This window comes from Dreissena polymorpha, chromosome 2 (assembly GCF_020536995.1).
Source record: "Dreissena polymorpha isolate Duluth1 chromosome 2, UMN_Dpol_1.0, whole genome shotgun sequence".
NCBI lineage: Eukaryota > Metazoa > Mollusca > Bivalvia > Myida > Dreissenidae > Dreissena > Dreissena polymorpha.
The window spans coordinates 74593055-74614306 of NC_068356.1; the positions used below are offsets into that span (position 1 = coordinate 74593055).

Sequence of the window (21252 nt, forward strand, 5' to 3'; positions counted from 1 at the left end):
GTACAGTCTGCTTAGTCTACGTTGGGATGACATATTGAATGTACAGTCTGCTTAGTCTACGTTGGGATGACATAATGAATGTACAGTCTGCTTAGTCTATGTTGGGATGACACAATTGGAACATAATGAATGTACAGTCTGCTTAGTCTACGTTGGGATGACATAATGAATGTACAGTCTGCTTAGTCTATGTTGGGATGACACAATTGGAACATATTGAATGTACAGTCTGCTTAGTCTACGTTGGGATGACATATTGAATGTACAGTCTGCTTAGTCTACGTTGGGAACATAATGAATGTACAGTCTGCTTAGTCTACGTTGGGATGACATATTGAATGTACAGTCTGCTTAGTCTATGTTGGGATGACATATTGAATGTACAGTCTGCTTAGTCTATGTTGGGATGACATATTGAATGTACAGTCTGCTTAGTCTATGTTGGGATGACATATTGAATGTACAGTCTGCTTAGTCTATGTTGGGATGACATATTGAATGTACAGTCTGCTTAGTCTACGTTGGGATGACATATTGAATGTACAGTCTGCTTAGTCTATGTTGGGATGACATATTGAATGTACAGTCTGCTTAGTCTACGTTGGGATGACATATTGAATGTACAGTCTGCTTAGTCTACGTTGGGATGACACAATTGGAACATATTGAATGTACAGTCTGCTTAGTCTACGTTGGGATGACATAATGAATGTACAGTCTGCTTAGTCTACGTTGGGATGACACAATTGGAACATATTGAATGTACAGTCTGCTTAGTCTACGTTGGGAACATAATGAATGTACAGTCTGCTTAGTCTATGTTGGGATGACATATTGAATGTACAGTCTGCTTAGTCTACGTTGGGATGACATATTGAATGTACAGTCTGCTTAGTCTACGTTGGGATGACATATTGAATGTACAGTCTGCTTAGTCTACGTTGGGAACATAATGAATGTACAGTCTGCTTAGTCTATGTTGGGATGACACAATTGGAACATAATGAATGTACAGTCTGCTTAGTCTACGTTGGGATGACATAATGAATGTACAGTCTGCTTAGTCTATGTTGGGATGACACAATTGGAACATATTGAATGTACAGTCTGCTTAGTCTACGTTGGGATGACATATTGAATGTACAGTCTGCTTAGTCTACGTTGGGATGACATATTGAATGTACAGTCTGCTTAGTCTACGTTGGGATGACATATTGAATGTACAGTCTGCTTAGTCTACGTTGGGATGACATATTGAATGTACAGTCTGCTTAGTCTACGTTGGGATGACATATTGAATGTACAGTCTGCTTAGTCTACGTTGGGAACATAATGAATGTACAGTCTGCTTAGTCTATGTTGGGATGACATATTGAATGTACAGTCTGCTTAGTCTACGTTGGGATGACATATTGAATGTACAGTCTGCTTAGTCTACGTTGGGAACATAATGAATGTACAGTCTGCTTAGTCTACGTTGGGATGACACAATTTGCCTTGACTGATTTTCATTTACAAGTCTTTCTTTATAAAGTTTACTGTAAAGAAAAGAAACTGCAGATGGCACAGGCTGATCTGGGACGGCACTTTACACAAATGCATTAAACCCCCGTTTTCGCAGTGCGGCTCATATAAAAATTAGCCTCTAATGTTTGTGATTAAAACATTATTAGCTGTGTATAACATGATTAAGTTGTGTGTAATTTTGTGTGTTAATGAGCTTAAAATGGGTTTAAAGACTTCCTGTATTTAAGGGCTCAAAGTGAAGCTCCACATTCTATTGTAATCACTGTTATATTTTTAAAATATTCAGTAAAAGGTATTGGAACATGTAATTGTGCTGTGAAACATTTATTCTCAGGAACATGTTTTTGTTCTGTTAAACATTTATTCTCAGGAATCCAATATTGTTTGTTTCAGAGCTCAATTCATTCTTATGCTATGTAAATGGTCTGGATAAAAAGGTAAAAAAACTAGAATTAAGACTTTTGTTCCAATTTATTTGCAACATTATATTTTACCCAATCGCTATCTGAATTCTACACAACACAACATGGAACACAAATCTGTATCAAAAATATATAATACAAACATTTTCTGAATGGAAAATGGTAGTCATCAGAAAGGATGCCATATAAATATGAGTGTACGACACTCCAAGCGTATAAAACTTGATGCATATACATGTATCATAAATATCACATTAATAAATTCAATGTCTAATGGCGAACATAATGGAACTTGTATAAAGCAATATGTTTTGTACCATTATTTCTTATATCCATTCCTAATGCGAAATTGTTGGAAACATCACATTAGCTACAAAACCCTATGATTGATTAGGCACGCATTCACCATCTTATTCTAAGACTTAAAAAAACTTGGACCCAAGATAAATATGTTCAAAGTTTAAATACAGTATATTCTGGCTACAAAATGAAGCAATTTGTAGAGGAATTAAATTCCATTTCATAATTAACTGTGTAATACTACTAGAACAAAACAGTTTGAACAATTCTCTTTAGTTTTGGACTGAAGTCTTAGAATTGGTTGGCCTAAACACGAATGGTTAATAATTGAAAAATAAGATGTTTTAAAACACCTGCTGGAAGTTTTTTTCCAATACTCAAGAAAACTAACTTTTTAAAGCATAAATGAAATACTCAGATATCTCTAGATAACAACAATCTGTCATTATATCAAATATGGATGTGTTAAAGAATAAAAAACAGTACATAAATGTTATGTGCATCAAAACACCAATAAAAAAAAGTGTGCATATAAACTATGTAAAGGCTAAAGCAAAGGATATCTATTGCATAAGTCAATCAATTCACAACAAAGTCATGTGTATTAATTAAAGATGATACAGAGCTGAAGACTGATTTCTTCTGAAAGTATGTTAAAATGGTTGTTTTTTACCAGAGACATCATAGGCAGAGAAGCTCCTAGGAAACAGAATATGTTTAATGTTGAGGTATATGGTATCAATCTATGCAAAGTTTTACAAATGCAATCAAAATGGAGAACATACAAAATTGGTCACTAGCCATAATAATTATTGTACTCGATTAAATGCTAATTATTTATTTGCGATTATTTGCTCTTTAATAAAAAACTTGAATGATTTTTCCATTTTTACCAAGAATTTCAAAAATAATAGATTGGGTTACACAACAATATGATATTATTTACCAGTGATATTTACACAGATTGTTATTCAGGTAAATCATGAACAAGTATCTGAGCCAGTAACATATTACAGATTCCCAGACTTTGTGGACCTGTCCTGGATTTGCAACTTTCAAGGAGATTGCATAAAAAATAAGCAGTAAGGCGGATGCTACAATTCCTGTTTAGGGTTGTTCCCAACTGAAGGCAGGTTCAGACAGACGTCAGTAAGGGAGGGCTGGGCTGAGTTCTCACACAGTAGACGGTGCAGGCTGCCATCATGTTTCTTGTACTCTCTGTATAGACCTTCCTCTTCAAATTCCTCTACATACCGGCTGCACAAGGTTTTCATCCTGAAAGGTAACAATCATAGCTGGACCATTGAGTGGAAGACATGATAGCCTTGTTGCATTAATGTTAAATAGTAAACTACCAGTGTATTTCTCATGGTAACAAGCCCTTTATCCTTAGCTTATAGACGTATCTTCATTTATATTGAAGATGACTTGCATTGTTATATATTCCATACAAGATCATTGTAAAAAGCTTCTGACCTTAAATGCAAATGAAAGGTGGAAGTCACAGTTATATAACTTTTGTTGTTTTTAATGATGGTTTATCATGAAGTTAATTTTTTTTTTTTTACTTTTATACCTTTGTTACCAACTAGTATTGTGCTATTAACCTTTGATTAAATGTATATTTATGTAAATTACATTAAAATATAGCAATTTTAAGTGTTGAATGGTTGGTGAGAAGATCTTTAAAAATTCCCCTTTTTGCCCAAAATGACGCGAAATTCCCCCCTCTCAGGGCCCCGCCCCCAATCCCCCAAAGTGTAACAAGGGCCATGACAACTAAACATTTTGGCTAGAAATAACACAAATTTTCTTCTTCATTCTCACCGATTTGGCCATTTTCCACCACCAGCCATGATTCCAGGAACGTTCTCTGCCTCAAGGCCAGGTCCAGACAGTCTCTTCACCTTTTTCACATCTTTAACACCGTAACTGAATGGACAGATTGAAATTACATGCATAAAAAACAACAAAGAAATAAAGAAGCTTTAAATAACACTATTAGAAAAACAAATCCACATTAGCTGCAATTTGGATATAAATATGGTGTCCAACTTGCATGCAAACAGGTATTCTTTATGAGATTGTAACCAAATGCTAGTCATTTAAGAGACAGTGACTACTTAGTCCCTGCAGCTAAAACATGTGCATTCAATCTTCACTTAAATGAAACATATGCCTTAAGAAACAAGATCCTGAGTCCAATAAATGCCCATGACCCTGAAGGAAGCTTAGTCTGCTATGTCTGTTTTGATTGACATGCCCACCTATATAAGTCAGTGACTAAAATAAGGTCATAATCAAAATGGGGTCAGGTGGTGTGGGTGAGTTTATAGTGTTCATCATCTATGCAACTATCAAAGCTTTGTAATAATCATAATGGATGTTACTTAAAATGCATTATTTTTGGTTTTCCTATAATTTGGACCTTCTGAAAAGCCTAAGGTCAAGGTCAAATTGAGGTTACCTAATAAGGGTGTGTAGATAGTGTGCAGAGACATCAGCAAATATCAAAGGATAAAAGACAAAAACATTACATTTTGGGTTACATTGGATGGACAGGCAGAAAAACAAGAGCTGTTAGAAGACAACGCGCTCAACTTTTCGAGTGCTTGACAGTATAACGTAAGCTATCATGGGGAAATTGTTCATATTCAATAAGGTCAAAGTAATATAGTCATCATAATTCTAACTGGAAGAGGACCATGATTGAAACATAATGATGGCTAATGTTTAAAAGAAGTGGGACATTATAGACGATTCTGAGTTCAGGTTTATTTTCCACAATCTATTGAACATTTGTAAAGACATAAAACAAACTAATAAGATTATATTTCAAGTTTGATAGCAATAGCTTGGGTGGGATGGTTGGACGGTCTTCAAAAATAAAATAATAAAAATAAAAACTTTTTACCGTTAAAAATAATTAAAATAATATTTTGTGTGTGTGTTTGGGGGGGATTGAAGTGGGGGAATAATGTGGGGGTGTGGTCATTTATTAGATGATATTTCAAAAATAAGAAAAAACAAAAGCTGTGTTCTTGAAACACAATGCCCCCTACTGCGCTGCTTTGAAGCCATATATTTGACCATTGACCTTGAAGGATGACCTTGACCTTTCACCACTCAAAATGTGCAGCTCCATGAGATATACATGCATGCCAAATATGGAGTTGCTATCTTTAATATTGCAAAATTTGACCTTCGATCTTGAAGGATGACCTTGACCTTTCACTACTCAAAATGTGCAGCTCCATCAGATACGCATGCATGCCAAATATCGAGTTGCAATCTTCAATACTGCAAAATTTGACCTTTGACCTTGAAGGATGACCTTGATTTTGACCTTTCACCAATCAAAATGTGCAGTTCCGTGAGAAACGCATGCAAGCCAAATATCGAGTTGCTATCTCCAATATTGCAAAATTTGACCTTTGATCTTGAAGGATGACCTTGACCTTTTACCACTCAAAATGTGCAGCTCTATGAAATACGCATGCATGCCAAATATCGAGTTGCTATCTTCAATATTGCAAAATTTGACCTTTGACCTTGACCTTGAAGAATGACCTTTACCTTTAACCACTCAAAATGTGCAGCTCCATGAGATACACATGCATGCCAAATATCAAGTTGCTATCTTCAATACTGCAAAATTTGACCTTGACTTTGACCTTTCACCACTCAAAATATGCAGCTCCATGAGATACGCATGCATGCCAAATATTGAGTTGCTATCATCAATGTTGCAAAATTTGACCTTGAAGGGTGACCTTGACCTTTAACCACTCACATGGTGCAGCTCCATGAGATATGCATGCATGCTAAATATCGGGTTGCTATCTTCAATATTGCAAATTTGACCTTTGATCTTGACCTTGAAGGATGACCTTAACCATACACCACTCAAAATGTTCAGCTCCATGAGATATTCATGAATGCCAAATATCGAGTTGCTTTCTTCAATGTTGCAAAATTTGACCTTTGACCTTGACCTTGAAGGATGACCTTGACCTTTCACTACTCAAAAAGTACAGCTCCATGAGATACACATGCATGCCAAATATCAAGTTGCTATCTTTAATATTGCAAAATTTGACCTTTGACCTTAAAGGATGACCTTGACCTTTCACCACTCAAAATGTGCAGCTCCATGAGATACACATGCATGCCAAATATCAAGCTGCTATCTTCAATATTGCAAAAGTAATGACCAATGTAAAAGTTTTTGGACGGACGGACAGACACCATATATTTGACCTTTGACTTTGAAGGATGACCTTGACCTTTCACCACTCAAAATGTGCAGCTCCATGAGATACACATGCACGCAAAGTTTTCGGACGGACACACAGACTGACAGACAGTTCAACTGCTATATGCCACCCTACTGGGGGCGTAAAAAGGAAAACAAACAACACTTTTTGGGGGGGATTCTGGGGTGGGGCGTGGGGGATGGTTTGGGTGGAGTCCAGTGTGGTATGTCAGGTAAGTGTTGTTTTGTCAAAGTATGAATCAAATCTGATCCTAAATAAAGAAGTTACGGCAATATAAGCAAAATTTATTTATTTGACCTTGAGATTCAAGGTCATTCAAAGGTCAAAATCAAATTCAACATGCCAGGTACAGTACCCTCATGAAAGTAAGAAAGTATTTGAAGTTTGAAAGCAATAGCCTTGATACTTTAGAAGTAAAGTGGATCTAAGCACACAATTTAACAAAATGTTCAAAGTTACTTATTCAAAAAAGGGCCATAATTCTGTCAAAATGCCAACCAGAGTTATGCAACTTGTCTTGTACAGTCCCCTTATGATAGTTAGTGAGTGTTTCAAGTCTGAAAGCAATAGCTATTATACTTTAGGCGTAAATGGACCAAAACACAAAACTTAACCAAATTTTCAATTTTCTAAGTATAAAAGGGGCCATAATTCTGTCAAAATACCAGTCAGAGTTTCATAACTTTGCCTGCACAGTCCCCTTATGATTTTTAGTAAGTGTTGCAAGTAAGAAAACAATAGCTTTGATAACATAAAACTAAACCAAATTTTCAATTTTCTAAGGATAAAAAGGGGCATAACTCTAAAAATAATTCTGACAGAGAAATGCAACTTGACATACACCATTGTCCTGTTGCCATAAAGAAGTATTCCAAGTTTGATTTAATTATCTTTGTAGTGTTAAAGTTTTTCGACTTTATAAAAAAACTTTCACCAACGGCGACGCCGACGCTGGGGGAGTAGTATAGCTCTCATTTTTCTTCGAAAAGTTGAGCTAACAAACACATGGACAATCATTCACTTATATCAGTAGATGCCAGGGCCATAAACAGATTAAAGTTTGTGATTTAAAACTCCATATTATTGGCAAACTATCTACCATAGAAGGCATGAAATGATTACTCACGTATCCAGTATTGTGCCTGAGCACACATCCTCTATAATTCTGTACATCTCAGACTCTGGTATACTTTTCAACGACTTTCTCTTGCTATGAAACTCATCAAATACTTTTGTCAACTGAAAGAAACAGAACAATGAAACCATGCATAGTTTGTTTTTTTGCCCTATATACAAACAAACATTCTTTATGTCAAACTTAGTATCAACAGTAAATGATCAAAATTTTGGCTACAAAGGCTATCCTGCAAATATCAAAATAAATAACTATGTAAAGAGAAATGATGTGGTTTCGCTATGCACAGAGTAGTAACGTTTAAGTCCACCTGAAAGAAAGGTAGAAAATCTTACATTGAGTATGTTTCAAACATTGGAAAATAAAAATGGAATTAACAATATAACAAATACAAACATTTCTATGAGAGATACAACCTAAATGGCACCACTAAAATAAAACATGATAATGAACATTTTGAATTTGGTCATTTCTTTGCATGAATGATTATATACAAAATCATTTGCAAATCTATTACCAAGGGGTATAACAATTCATGTTCAAAAAGTAACTTAGTTGGTATTTATAAATTAATAATTGTAGAAAATTATTAATAAATCTTTTATCACAACAACCATAATTTCATAAATAGGATTCTTGAATTTTGGCGATTATTAATAGATGTTTAATTATAGAGAAATATTGGTTTAAATAAAATTATAAAATCTTAATTTAAATATTTACCATATGATATCATTAGTTGCAATAATTCAACTCTAAGCTTTATTGCCCAATGGGCTGCTTTGACAGAGCCGCCATAGCAAAAATTATCAAAGGCTCTCGCAGTCCGTTTATATGGACTACCATATCATAAGAGAACGTTATTAAGTTTACATTAAAATGTACCACAGTTATCACGGTGCAAGTCAAAACATGACTGCTTATAGGTATATACTTAAAGATGTCAAACAAGATAAGTTATGAAACACAATCCGAATATAGTTATCTTAAAAAGCCATCAAAACATATTCGTTGACATGGTCAAATAAGATAATTTCTGTCTAGCACCCGTTTCATTGAATCGGAACAAAAGAGAGTCAGTCAGCCGTCATATTTATAATGACAAATCAGAAAATGTATACGGCCTGTTTGGTCAGTTTTGATTTTTCATTTTTCTAAAAAGATAGTCTAAGTTTGACAATCGAATACAGCAGTCACGTTTTCTTGTTGTGGCGGCCATATTGGCCGCCGCACTGTAAAATTGTATTTCATGAACATTAGCAAGCGTTGTATTAGAAAATATTCAACAGAAATAAATCGCGATGAAACGAGAGATGAACTTTGTTTGTTAATGTGTGTTCTCCACCAACAATGTGTAATTACGTTACAAAGAAATATGACATTTTGTATGTATCCTTTAACATGTTTAAGGTTTTTCAGTGAACAGGTCATTTAAACAGTTAAAATAATAAGTTCACCAGTTATTGTTTTAGTAACCTTTGCACTAATTTATACATCAGTACAACCAAACATGACACTTGGGAGTTAAAAACTGAAATCCAACTAGTCAGGTGCAGTTCCAGACTACTTTGATAGAGTGACAGTCAAGTTGATGACACACTATAAACCAGAAATATAGAGAAACCAAATATAAAAATTGTGCACTAGAATGCAGAAGGAGAAGGAAACAGGAAGACATAGAATATCCTGCAAGTACACAGTGAAAACATCTGCTGCATAGCATAAATGAAGCCCAATTGCAAGAGGGGAAACCCTTCTAGATCAGAGGTTAACAATGTTTAGCAGGCTAGCAGGCTAGCAATTGTCAAGTAAGGAAGAAGGAAAGAGTGATACCCTCATAAAAAGAACTAAAAAGAGGAAGCAGCACATCCACAAAAAATCACCGCCAAGGATACAAGTTAAAGAACTAGAACTGGTCAACTACTACTGGCTCAACAACAAGAAGCTATCACTAGACACCATCAAGGTCCTCCAAAAACAGAGAAAAAGCCTTGTCATAGAAAGAATTCAACACAAGCATCATCAAAACAGGAAAAGAAACAATACCTTGAGGGGAAAGGAATACATTTTCTCCAAACTCTATGAAAAAATTAAAGAATGCGCACGACAACCTGAGCCAAAAAAGTGAGGAAGCAAAGAACCAGGTCAGCTAGGAGAACAACATCAAACTCCAAGAAAGCAAGTCAAAAAACTTTAAGATTAAGCTGGAAATAACACTTATCAAAATTAAGCAAGAGAGAAACACCACCATGGTGTGGAAAGGACCAAAGTCTCAAAAAAGAGGAGAAATATGGATCCGAAAAACACCCTCAAAGAGATACGCAAAACCTTGATATGAAGTTCAGCTGCACATGCTTTGGCTCATACACCCACCCTTTTCTTACTCTTCATCAATGACATCATACCAGTACTACCAAAAGAGTTCCAGCAGCCCTGTAAGCAGATGACCCAGTAATCTGGTTCACCGATGAGTTTGCAACAAGCGCCACATACAGACAGCAACTGGCTTTGGACATGATATCAACTTGGACTGCCCAGTTGTGAGTAACCATTAACAAGGAAAAATCGTAAGACCTCATCAGTCCTGGAATATGGCTAAAATTCCTGAATGACGGCTGCTCAGTCCACAAGATTCTGGACAGAGTCCAGAACAAGGCTTTGTGCATCTCCACAGGTTCAGTAAGAACCATTGCAATTACAGAGATGAAACAGACCACAGGCATTCCTACACTACAGAAAGAATGATAATGCAAAGCCATGAAGCAGATAAGGAAAGCCACATTCTCAGAGGATCTCCAGAAGCACAGCAGAATGAAAAGACGTAATGTATGAAGATTGAAAAGATCTAGCTCTGTCTAAGAAAGTAGTGCAATGTTAAGAAAGCAGCAGGATCAGCTGCCAGCAGATGAGGAGCCAAAGAATCTTACTGACAAACTGCCCTCCCTGGGAAAATAGGAACATAAAAATCACAATCTGTGTCAAAGCCCCCATTTCACCACAAAGGACAAGCGCAGTGATGCAAGAAAGAAAGACCTGATGCTGGCTATGCTTGAAAAAAGGAAGCATTTATAAAGACATTAACAGATGGCTCAGCAACAAAGGCAGTTAAAGCATGGGGAGCTGAAGCATACATGCAGTATCCAGACAGACAGTGGCAAGCAGAGGAAATTACCAAAAGACCTCCACTGCCTAACTCGAGAGCTGAGGTGGGAATTTTGATTATCAACAGCAAAGAAGACCAAGACTACCATATAGCCATCCAAACAGATGCTAAGTCAACAAAGTACTATTGCTATTAAACATTTCATTATTTTCTTTCATTTTTTGCTAAGTATTGCTTCATGTAACCGTTACATCGTCGAATTTGGGTCACACTGGGATACAATATGTTATTGTTATGCAATGATTTTATTAATATAATAAGCTACTTTGCACATGCTGATTTTATTATTGCCATTTTAACATTTATACTTAATATGCCAAAAATGAAATCAACACAGGCAAAAGCAATGTTGGCTAAAAGCATCCAAAATTTGGTTGTTTTTCTATATTATACGAAAGGTCAGCTGTCTACAATTGTTTTGAACATTTGACAGTTGAGCTGTGCACAAGTGTCTAATAAAAAGTAGCTTACAGACAATATTGGTACAAGAACTTGTTTTACAAACCTGATAAACGATTGCAGTGCATGCATCACACTTCAGGTGAGAAGGCATATGCATGCTGTGTGCCTCTTCATCATCCAGTTTGGGAGTCTTGAAAGTAATGGAGCCTTCTGAGCCATCCTCATTCTGTGTTACCACATTCTGACCCACCCCCAGGCACAAAACACCGGCAAATATCAAACAAATAAGGTGGGCACAAGATATTGAAGATTGTCTCTTATTTAACATCATATTTATAAAACAAGATTAATATTGTCCGGTTTAAAAACCCAGTCGAAGATCTTTGTATACTGTTATTTTAATTTGTTAAGCAATTTTAACCAGAACAATAATTTGTTTACATGTAGCCAATCTGAAAACGAAAGTTACAAATCAACTTCCGGATTATGCAACATTAATTTTCGTTGTCGACACGGGTAAAACGGTTTCCTTTGTAGGTGCGTTTCTCTCTTGTCAGGGACCTATACAAACAAACTGAATAAGTCCCTGCTCTTGTGAAACAATATATTTAAACGTCAAATGGTTATTAGCTCTACTCGACGTTATACGGAAGTTTGTCAAAACTTCATAGAAACATATGCGCTTATAAATGACACTTATTTATAATTCACCACTTTTAAACATTATAATATATCGGAGACTACCTGTGTTAACGAACACGAGGGGGCTATTAGAAGTTGATCCAGCTTGCGGCCCTAACCGGATATGTATGCAATATATTTTTGAGCAGCCAACACGCGCGCACGTGACCATTTTAGATATATAACCAATTCCTTACACTTATAATTTTATTATTACCGTATCTACATGTTTCCCTTGTTTACAATCTTGAACGTGTATCTATTTCTCCGTTCGCACAACTTATCGGTTCAATCATAGGCGGACCCAAGGGGGATGGGAGGCGGACGCGGCGTACACCCCCCCCCCCTCCTAAAATCGCCAAAGTAAAGTCGATTCAATTGATGTTTCACACTTAACTTTTAACTTTAACTTAATTTTTCTTTTTTTTCGTTCACAACATTATCCACTAATCACAGACAATCGCTAAATGTTTTAACTTTAGACTCTCTGTCGCCCGGTTTTTCGATTCTCTGTCGCCCGGTTTTTCAAGTCAAACTTTGCGATTCTGATGCATCCCCATTTGTACACATTGATTCTCTTTTCGCTGCATTTTATGTCAACAAAGATGGATGCGCTAATGCCAAAACGAGCGAAAATGCAGAAGCCTTGACAAGCTTTTATCCCAAAGCTGTTGGAAGATGGTAAAACTTGCCATTTATATTCTCTTTTTTATACTCCCACTTATGTGAAGAAATCACCATTATCCATTGCTATCATGCATTGCCTGTCAATAGTTTTAGCGCACGTGTGGATAAACCGCTTTAGTACGTAATTTGGCATTATAAGAAGGTACTATGATAAAAGTACATAAGGTGTGACATGCTCGAGAAGTGGTTGTCAAAGCCTTCAAAAGCACTAAAATCGTGGAGCTTCCTAGCGGCCCCGGACCCCCAGCAAATGTTTGAATATACCGCCCCCCCCCCCCTAACCAGAAATCCTGGAGCTGCCCTGGTTCAATCATCTCCATCCTTGACAGAAATTGGAATAATTGTTGCATATGTCTTCATTTTACGAGTAAACGCATGTATCTGATATCGGTTTTGTGATTATTTACAAACACTAATTAATAACTTGAAATAAAACACAAGCACGCGAGATTTACTCGATTGACGGTGACTGTCGTTTGCTTTGGTGATTGTCGTGTGTCGCATTATATACAATGCGTCGTGCTTGTGCGATCAAGCTCAACTGCCGACAATTGTACGAAATACGAACGATATGATATCGATGGTCTTTGAACATAACCATACATGTTCGTTCGCCGCGTTACACGTTGTCACATAATCGTTCAATTTCACGTCATGCGCGTATTGCCATAATGACGTGACTCGCATTAACTGCATTTTGCTACATTGCGAATAGGGCAAGTCCGTCCCTTTCCTTTAATGTCAATTAATCCGTATAACAACGTGGAATAAAATACTCAACAACAACGCCATATATGTGAATTCGAGTCTAATTAAATATCTAATATAATTCATATTTTCAAATATATAAGGACAGTCTGACAACTACATTATTGGATCTTTCTCGATCCGTTCACCTCAAAATCTAAGCGGAGAGTGTTCTATTCTGACAAAACACCTACATTTTATTGACATATTAATTTGCATAAAACAAAACTATAATTTTGATTGTCCATAAGCATCTGTTTCAACACGTGCTAGTTGTTGATTGGTTGAATCGCTATGTATACTTATTCAATGATGCAGGAAACGTGTAGACGACATTATTTACATTCGACCTGTGTTTTAGATGGCTGACTCAGATTATAACGCTTGAGGCATCCAAATTGCACTTATAATGATCAACTTTGGTCAGTTCGACGGACATACAGATTGTCGGACTTGATTGTAACTTACTACTGCAATTATTTTTGCCGCTATCACATATTTGAACTGTTTAGTTCAAGTGATTGATCTATTACAATTTCACAAAGAATGTAAAGGTTTGCCTGTTTTTGCAAAATATTATAAGCACATTTTATTTTTATTACTTTATCAATTCATTTTCTTTATAATTAGACACATATTAATAATTTCCAAAATTCAAGTATTATATTATAAATAAATTTTTAATGAAAGATTTATTACTAATTTCCAATTTAAATATTACAAGTTATTTACTATAGTTCATAACGTTACACAGCCTTCCTCCTTAATTTGATTTTTTTTTGTATATATGATATAAAAAAATCTTTAAAATTGAACGACTGAACTATGAAAAACATTATAATATCATTGACAAAAACACATACATGATGAAAATCTGCAAGTATCATATAGATATTGACGAATGTTCTTTTTTAAATAATAAAATGATGGAAGTGTTATAAATTGTCAATGTCAATCACAATGAAGTGGAATGTGTCACTGGTTTGGAAAATATCCATGATGAATAGTGTCTATTTGTGACTTCCTGCTGGAGGCGATGTTGCTTCAGGGCTATAGGGGTATTCCCCTACGACCCGATTCCCCACGATTTGTCCCGATTTTCAATATTTTGAGGTCGGGGACAATCGGCGAAGGTCCTAACTCATTCGTAGCTAGTCGTGGGCCGGTCGTCAGTGATTCCTGCAACTCGTGAGCTCCAGAAAAGTCGTGGCCATTGTTTAAAATTTGACCAGGACCTCCAAATCTGAATTTAATCGCAGTTGACTCGTAACAGCGTCGTAGTGCGTTCTTAGGCGTCGTAATGGAATCGTAGGTAATTCGTGACGTAATCGGTGATCACGTGATATGTCTACGAATCAGCTACGACTTCTTCAAGACTCTCACGAGTTCACCCCGAGTGAGTTGCGAGCCCGCTAAGATTCTCGCGATTTAGATCAAGACTCTGACGAGTTCACCCCGATAGAGTTGCGATCCCGCTAAGATTCTCGCGATTAAGATAATAATAATAATAATAATAATAATAATAATAATAATAATAATAATAATAATAATAATAAAATCTTTATTTAAAGAAGAAAGACTTGTTAAGAAATACATAAGATGAAAGTACATAATATGCAATTTCTTTAATACATTTCTTATTTTCAACAAGGTCTTCTAACATAATACAATTTACAACAAATACATCATATTTCGTCTTGAGCAATCAGAACAAAACTTTAATAATCACATATGCATGCACACTTACAATGATATATATCATAATTAAAAGCACATGACAGACATAAAACTACAATTACCATTTATGCAAGAACAGCATTAAACTAAGGTTATTTACTAAAAATGCATGAAGCATGTTCAGTTTATTTCATTAAGTGTGGTAGAAAGATAAGCTTTTATTTTTTTCTTAAATGTCATTAAATTGTTTGTTTGACGTATAGATTGGGGTAACGAATGCCAAATTTTTGTGCTAGAAAATTCAAACGATCGTTTGTAATAGTTTGTTTTGGGTATTCGCACCAGCTTTAAATCCCCCTTTTCGCAAGATCGCAAATTAAAGTGATTATTTTGTGAAGGTGTCAAAAGGTCAATAGATATTGGCGCCTAATTCATGGGTGCGTTCGGTGAGGTCCTATCTTAGTCGTGACCGATCTGCATCGTTCGTAGTACAGTCGCAGTAGATTCTTACACATCGTAGTGATGTCGCGACCCCATTCGAAAGACTTCAACCGAACCCGAACCGATTCGTCGTAACTCAATCGTACCAGTGTCGTATCTGAATCGTAGACTGTCACGAGTCTTCCCGATTAAATAAATGTGATAAATCGTAGCGAATCTTGGGCTTGTTTTCGTAGTGGAATATGACCATTAAGCGATGAGACGTCCTGTTGGAGAGTATGTGAAGTCTGTTTGTAGATGGTAACATCCAGTCGATTGGAGACGGCGGTTCCGGTTGAAGACGACGATTTTTGGGCGGAGGTAATGTTGATCTTCGCTTTCACACGATTTAGGATATTCCGCACATGTAGTATTCTATAAGATATAGTTCTGCAATACGTATGCGCTTACGATTGTATCATCATAACAATTGTTTATGTACACGTAATTGAAGTGACACACATATATATAAGTACGTAGATAACAAAACTTTCACCGAATACAATGTATAACTTAAAAGTACGCGCGATTGTTCATCAATAAGTCCATTCGTATCAAGATATCACTAAAATTGCTTTCGACGACACATGAAATATCAATTAAACAGTCCGCTCGTTGTATGGTACTGATGATGGTTCACAATTTAGATCAATGACGTCAGTGTTGAATCCAAGTTGAAGTCGTGTTTTTGTCATCTCATCCCCGACGGACACATCGTCGTCGAAGATATCGGTATGTCGATGACATGTTCTACTTCTGTGTCGGGGCGTTAAGATCTTTATCACGATCTCAAATGCGATATGAACGCATGCTGCTCAGGCAATCCACACCAACGATGTCAGGAGTGCTGTTCTTCTCCTTAACTTGTATCGCATCGGCAAATCTTATAGGGTTAATTAAATGAAATGATAAACGAGCCTTGTATTTACATATTTATAGTAAATGAAATTTGCTGCATTAGCACTCAGATTACTTATCACACCTATTACAAGATATACCCAATTAAAAATAATGTGCTAGAGACACGCTATTCCAATAACGCAAATTGATTGTGATATCGTCCTCAAAATATATGCATTTGCCTATTCAATAAAACGTCTTGTGCTTTATTATTCTTATTTAATTAGAGAACACAGATTCAAATTCAAATATCCCTTGTCCTAATGTAGCCTTTCTTATAAGGAAACGAAATAGAACGACTATATATAAGATCAATATCAAACATTTAGTGAGTTATAGCAATATATGTCATATTATAATACATATGACACCCGCACTTAATATTTTACGAACGCATGACCTCATTGCATAATGTAAACGTCTAATGAGCGCTTTAGGGCATAACCAAGCGTCCCGTTATGAACGTGATTTTACATTCTAAAAATACATATCAACTTGAAATTTTTTTAACAAATCTTTAAAAGTTTGTTATCATGACGTTTTTGTTTACTTTCTACTTCTAATTTTGAAATCCCCTACGTGAAATTGTATTATTGCCATAATTGCCGTCAAAATAAACTTAATTTTGAAATCCCCTACGTGAAATTTTATTATTGCCATAATTGCCGTCAAAATAAACTGACCTTTATTTCATTAAAGTTTCCCTTGGCCGTTAATCTTCATTAGTGGCATCTTCGTTTCAATCTTTTCTGCATATATTGTTTCATCAATTCGGAACGTGATCGCACTTGTGATAGTAATTCGGTCGTATCCATGGTACACGGCTCCATTAAAGTATGTGTCGCGTTATTCAATCGAACAATGACGCTAACACATAGACAAAGTTTCTATTTTATTTTGCTCCAAACGTTTTAACTCAAACACTTTCCAAAGTCCAAATCCAAATCCAAATCCAACAAGCAAATTCGTTGAATTGATATCCCCCGCCAATATGCTTCTGGACACAAAAGTGTTATATTTGACACTCACAAAAGCATTTTTCAATATACAAAGGGCCATAACTCCGTTATTAACAGTTGGTGTGCAATGCCATTTGGCGTGCATCATCCTTGTATCAATATATATACTCATACCCAGTTTCAATGAAATCCGTCAAAGCACTTCCAAGATATGGCTCCGGACGGACGGAAAGACGGACGGACGGACAACGCCAAAAACCATATCCCTCCGCCGATGGCGGGGGATAATAATGAATCAACAAGATAGAAGAGAACCCCTAAGCGGGGCCTCGCCTAATACAGCAAGAAATCGTGTAACTACATCCTTGCCTGTGTGCGTGGTACTGACTTACTACCAACAAAGTGACACTTTATATACCAGTGAAACTGACAGTAACATGTAATGTCGATGTGCTGGGGAGTACCAAGTGGTACCTGAAGGCCCGGTATGGTGACCGTCAACCAAGCTCACATTCAACGGGAGTGGGAATTTAACCCGAGTCGTCTTGGAGATAAGTGCGTGTAACAACCATTGTTGTTTTAACAATATGCGATACCTACGCAATGTGACCCGTTGATGTTATTGTATTGTATTTTTCACTATGCTTATTTGGTATATTTCATAGCTTAACACAAAACATTAATGGTTTCATAGAGTTCCTTATAAGGTACCGAATTTAACTGTTCACATCTCTTGTACATTTAAAAATATATACCGGTACCACAAATAGATACGCGGTCGTCTATCAATCTGCAACGAGATCAACGACATAGTCCGGGCCTAAAATATGACATTTACACTCGCGGGCGAGAAATGAATGAAAATATATAAGATACCCCTCATAACTACCAGATATCTTGTTTTCGGACCAAGGTTACAAATCAAGATTGTGATTTCTAAATACAGCGCATTAGGTCATTGTCTTATTATGCACGGTAACTTGCTTTTGTATTTGTGATTTTGGGATAACACAGGACACGCGGGTTCATCATATTGAACTGTGGTATAACAGACGACTTCGTTCGCTTATATCGTTCTCATTTTCTGGGTGTTTTCTTGTCTGATGTACAACAGCGTTCAAAAGGGTTCTCCCTTGTTTCTTCTTCGTCCCTGCTTTTTTTTCGGTTGCAAAGAAATTCTATTTCATTATTGTTTTGTAATAATAAGGCATTGAAGTACAATTGTTAACCCCAAGAGATGTAGTGGGGTGTATTCTTTTTCGTCGATCGCTAGACGCTTGTTTTCGAATACAGGATCGAGCGTAAAGCGCTTTGGCAACGTTCTGCATAATTAACCGGTGGAGTGTTTTGCGAGAAGAACATAAAGATATTTCTGGAGATTCGTGCACGGATAAAAAAGCTTGTCGGGCATTGTTATAAAGTTTATCGATTTTCTCTTGCATGCTGTTACAGTTGACATGAACATGCTAACAGATTTCAGTTAAACGGATTGCCAAATCCCACAGTGCTTTACGATTTTGCCGCCATCTTGTTTATTTTCATTGTTTTTGTTCCATTTTCTATGTCAGCAATACCCCTGTACAGGGGTTAAGCCAGCAGACATTGGGCGAATTGCTAGTAAACACGTGAAAGTGACCGTATCCGAAAAGGGTCAAGCAACGCCAGAGCGAGATCGCCAGCGTACGGTCACTGTTAAAAGTGTTCAAAACAGCATGAATCATGTAAATGGAAAGCAAGAGGAGGATATGGAAATATCTAGAGACGGTATAACTTTTCCCTTTAAGCATGTGGATAGAGCTTCTTTTAAGTTTGTATTTAAAATGTGGACAAAATTCTGTTGTTCCATTTTAAAAAAATATGGTGAAAAAGCATCCAGTGGGGGATATCAAAATATTGCACCGCTGTCATTTTTGCCAATCAGGCCTCCGTTTGGTATTTAGCTATACTGTATGCTGTCTTGGGAACAAACCATCAACCACAAGATGCAATTTCTAAGACTTATGAAAGTTTTTTATGACGGTTATTTTATGAAAGTTTCTTTTTACCCACACATACAAATTTAATTTCAATGCACTTATTGAAGTTATTCATAACAAAGTTTTGCGATTGCTAACATATATTTCGTAAAACCTTTTTAAGTTAAAAAAAATTGAAAGGAAAGTGTTTTTGATGTGGGGATAAAGTGAAACCCTGATTAACAAAGGAAATAGGATCTTGCAGGCTCAAAGGCACGTTGTCAACCATAGTAACACAAGCACTATGCTTTACCATGTAAATAAGTTTATATCTAAGTTCCATGTAGGTAAATAGTACATTTGCCAAAGTGGATATAAGCGGATGTCTAAAACCTTGCAATAATGACACTGCTACAATGAGTGTTGAGCATCCTTCTATTTTACCATTACAGCACTCCTTCTAAATAGAAGATATTGTGTCGGAGCCTATTGGTTAAGTGGTGAAAACTGTGCAAAGGTGCTCAATTGGGTGTTAATTTTAAATTATTGACATTGTAATTGTCTACAGGTGGATAAGTGGGACAATGACAGCCACATGAGTAAGGTTTTTGAAAACACTAAACAGTATTAAACATTTAATGGCAGCAGCATGTATTGTCACTTTAAAAACTTTTGAGTGCTGTTTTTTCAGACTCCCTAGATAGAAATAACAAAATGGCCAATGCAGTGAATGGAGAGGTGGATGATGATGCGGAGAATAAAGCGGGGAAGAAAGCCAATGAAGAAACAGAGGAAGGTAAGGATTGATGGGCCTATAAATCATTAAATAGTTTCTACAAAAGTCAAATGATCTGCACGTCATGCAGATGATTTTTGTTTGGGAATCAGTTTTAATGTTGATTGGTTTATACCCTGTAATTAACTGTACAGAACTTAAGCCACAAGAGCTTGTAATGTTTACATTATAATGAAATGTTGCACATGATAATGACATGTGCATGACTCATAAACATCGAACAGAATTTCAATTCTTAAAGATGCTGTTCAGAATGTGTTGTTATACCATCGTCCTCATTAACTTGTTCTCACTCGCTGCTACACTTGGAGTCAGAATAGCTCACATCACACTTTGATTATTTCTCTGAAATTAGACCTTAACTTGTTTTAAGGTGGCAATATTTAATGGAATATAATAGAATTAACATAAAATATTAATGTAATAATAACTTTCTAATTGAGGAATGATTGATTCTTTACATGAAAAACTGCCAAGTATGCAATGTAAAAAGCAGATCAAAGCTCATGTATTTCCTGTTAATCCTTGGTCCTGATAAATGGGCATGAAATTATTATACACTTGTACATGACATTGTAATGTTATCAGCATGGAAAGCTTGGATGTATTGGTTTTTATCTCGACTATTATATATGAAATATATAAAGTAGAGCTATCCTACTTACCCCAGCGTCGGCGTTCCCGTAAGTGTTGCAATGTTAAAGTTTGCGTACCTCCTCAAATATTTCCTATATCCTTTCACATATTGCTTTTATATTTTGCATACTTCTTTACCAACATGGCGCCAATCTATAAACAAAGCAGACAACTGTATCAAGCATTTTGTAAGAATTATGGCACTTTTTTCACATAGAATATGCATATGATTGATAAATCTATGTTAAAGTTTGCATACCACCTCAAATATTTTCTATGTGTTTTGACATATTGCTTTCATATTTTGCATACTTCTTTACCAACATGATCCCAATCTATAAACAAGAGCAGACAACTGTATCAAGCATTTTGACAGAATTATGGCCCCTTTTATACTTAGATAATTGAACATTTGGTTACCGTAAATTTTGTGTTTTGGTCCATTTTACTCCTAAAGTATCAAAGCTATTGCTTTGTATACTTGGAAAACTCGCTAACTATCGTTAGG

The 21252-nt window shown here is 36.0% G+C and overlaps 2 protein-coding genes across 8 annotated transcripts in view; one reads left to right on the forward strand and one right to left on the reverse strand.

The window, feature by feature from the left end:
- Positions 1-1979: 1979 nt before the first annotated feature.
- On the reverse strand, positions 1980-11709 carry LOC127867643 (marginal zone B- and B1-cell-specific protein-like). The gene is made up of 4 exons (XM_052408954.1): positions 11330-11709; positions 7653-7765; positions 4077-4181; positions 1980-3524 (listed from the first exon to the last, which is right to left on the reverse strand). The coding sequence occupies exons 1-4, from the start codon at positions 11555-11557 to the stop codon at positions 3344-3346; spliced, it is 627 nt and encodes a 208-aa protein (XP_052264914.1). The 5' UTR covers positions 11558-11709; the 3' UTR covers positions 1980-3343.
- A 6924-nt stretch (positions 11710-18633) lies between these two features.
- The window catches only part of LOC127867644 (ubiquitin carboxyl-terminal hydrolase 7-like), a 63048-nt gene continuing 60429 nt past the window's right edge, over positions 18634-21252 (forward strand). For 6 of the 7 annotated variants that reach the window (XR_008043590.1, XR_008043591.1, XR_008043594.1 and 3 more), the window contains exons 1-2: positions 18639-19121; positions 20004-20108. Coding sequence is in view for 1 of the 7 variants with exons in the window: in XM_052408955.1 (XP_052264915.1) it covers positions 19070-19121; positions 20004-20108 (157 nt within the window). In the remaining 6 variants the exon portion in view is untranslated. Of the gene's footprint in view, positions 19122-20003; positions 20109-21252 lie in introns of all 7 variants that reach the window. The other variant, XR_008043592.1, reaches the window with a different exon arrangement.

Excerpts from the sequence above, each read along its gene's own strand:
- LOC127867643 (XM_052408954.1), bottom strand. The coding sequence starts at position 11,557 with ATGATGTTAAATAAGAGACAATCTTCAATATCTTGTGCCCACCTTATT. Across the intron at positions 4,182-7,652 it reads TCAGGCACAATACTGGATAC|TTACGGTGTTAAAGATGTGA; the intron begins GTGAGTAATCAT and ends CTGTCCATTCAG. Across the intron at positions 3,525-4,076 it reads GGTGGAAAATGGCCAAATCG|GATGAAAACCTTGTGCAGCC; the intron begins GTGAGAATGAAG and ends GTTACCTTTCAG.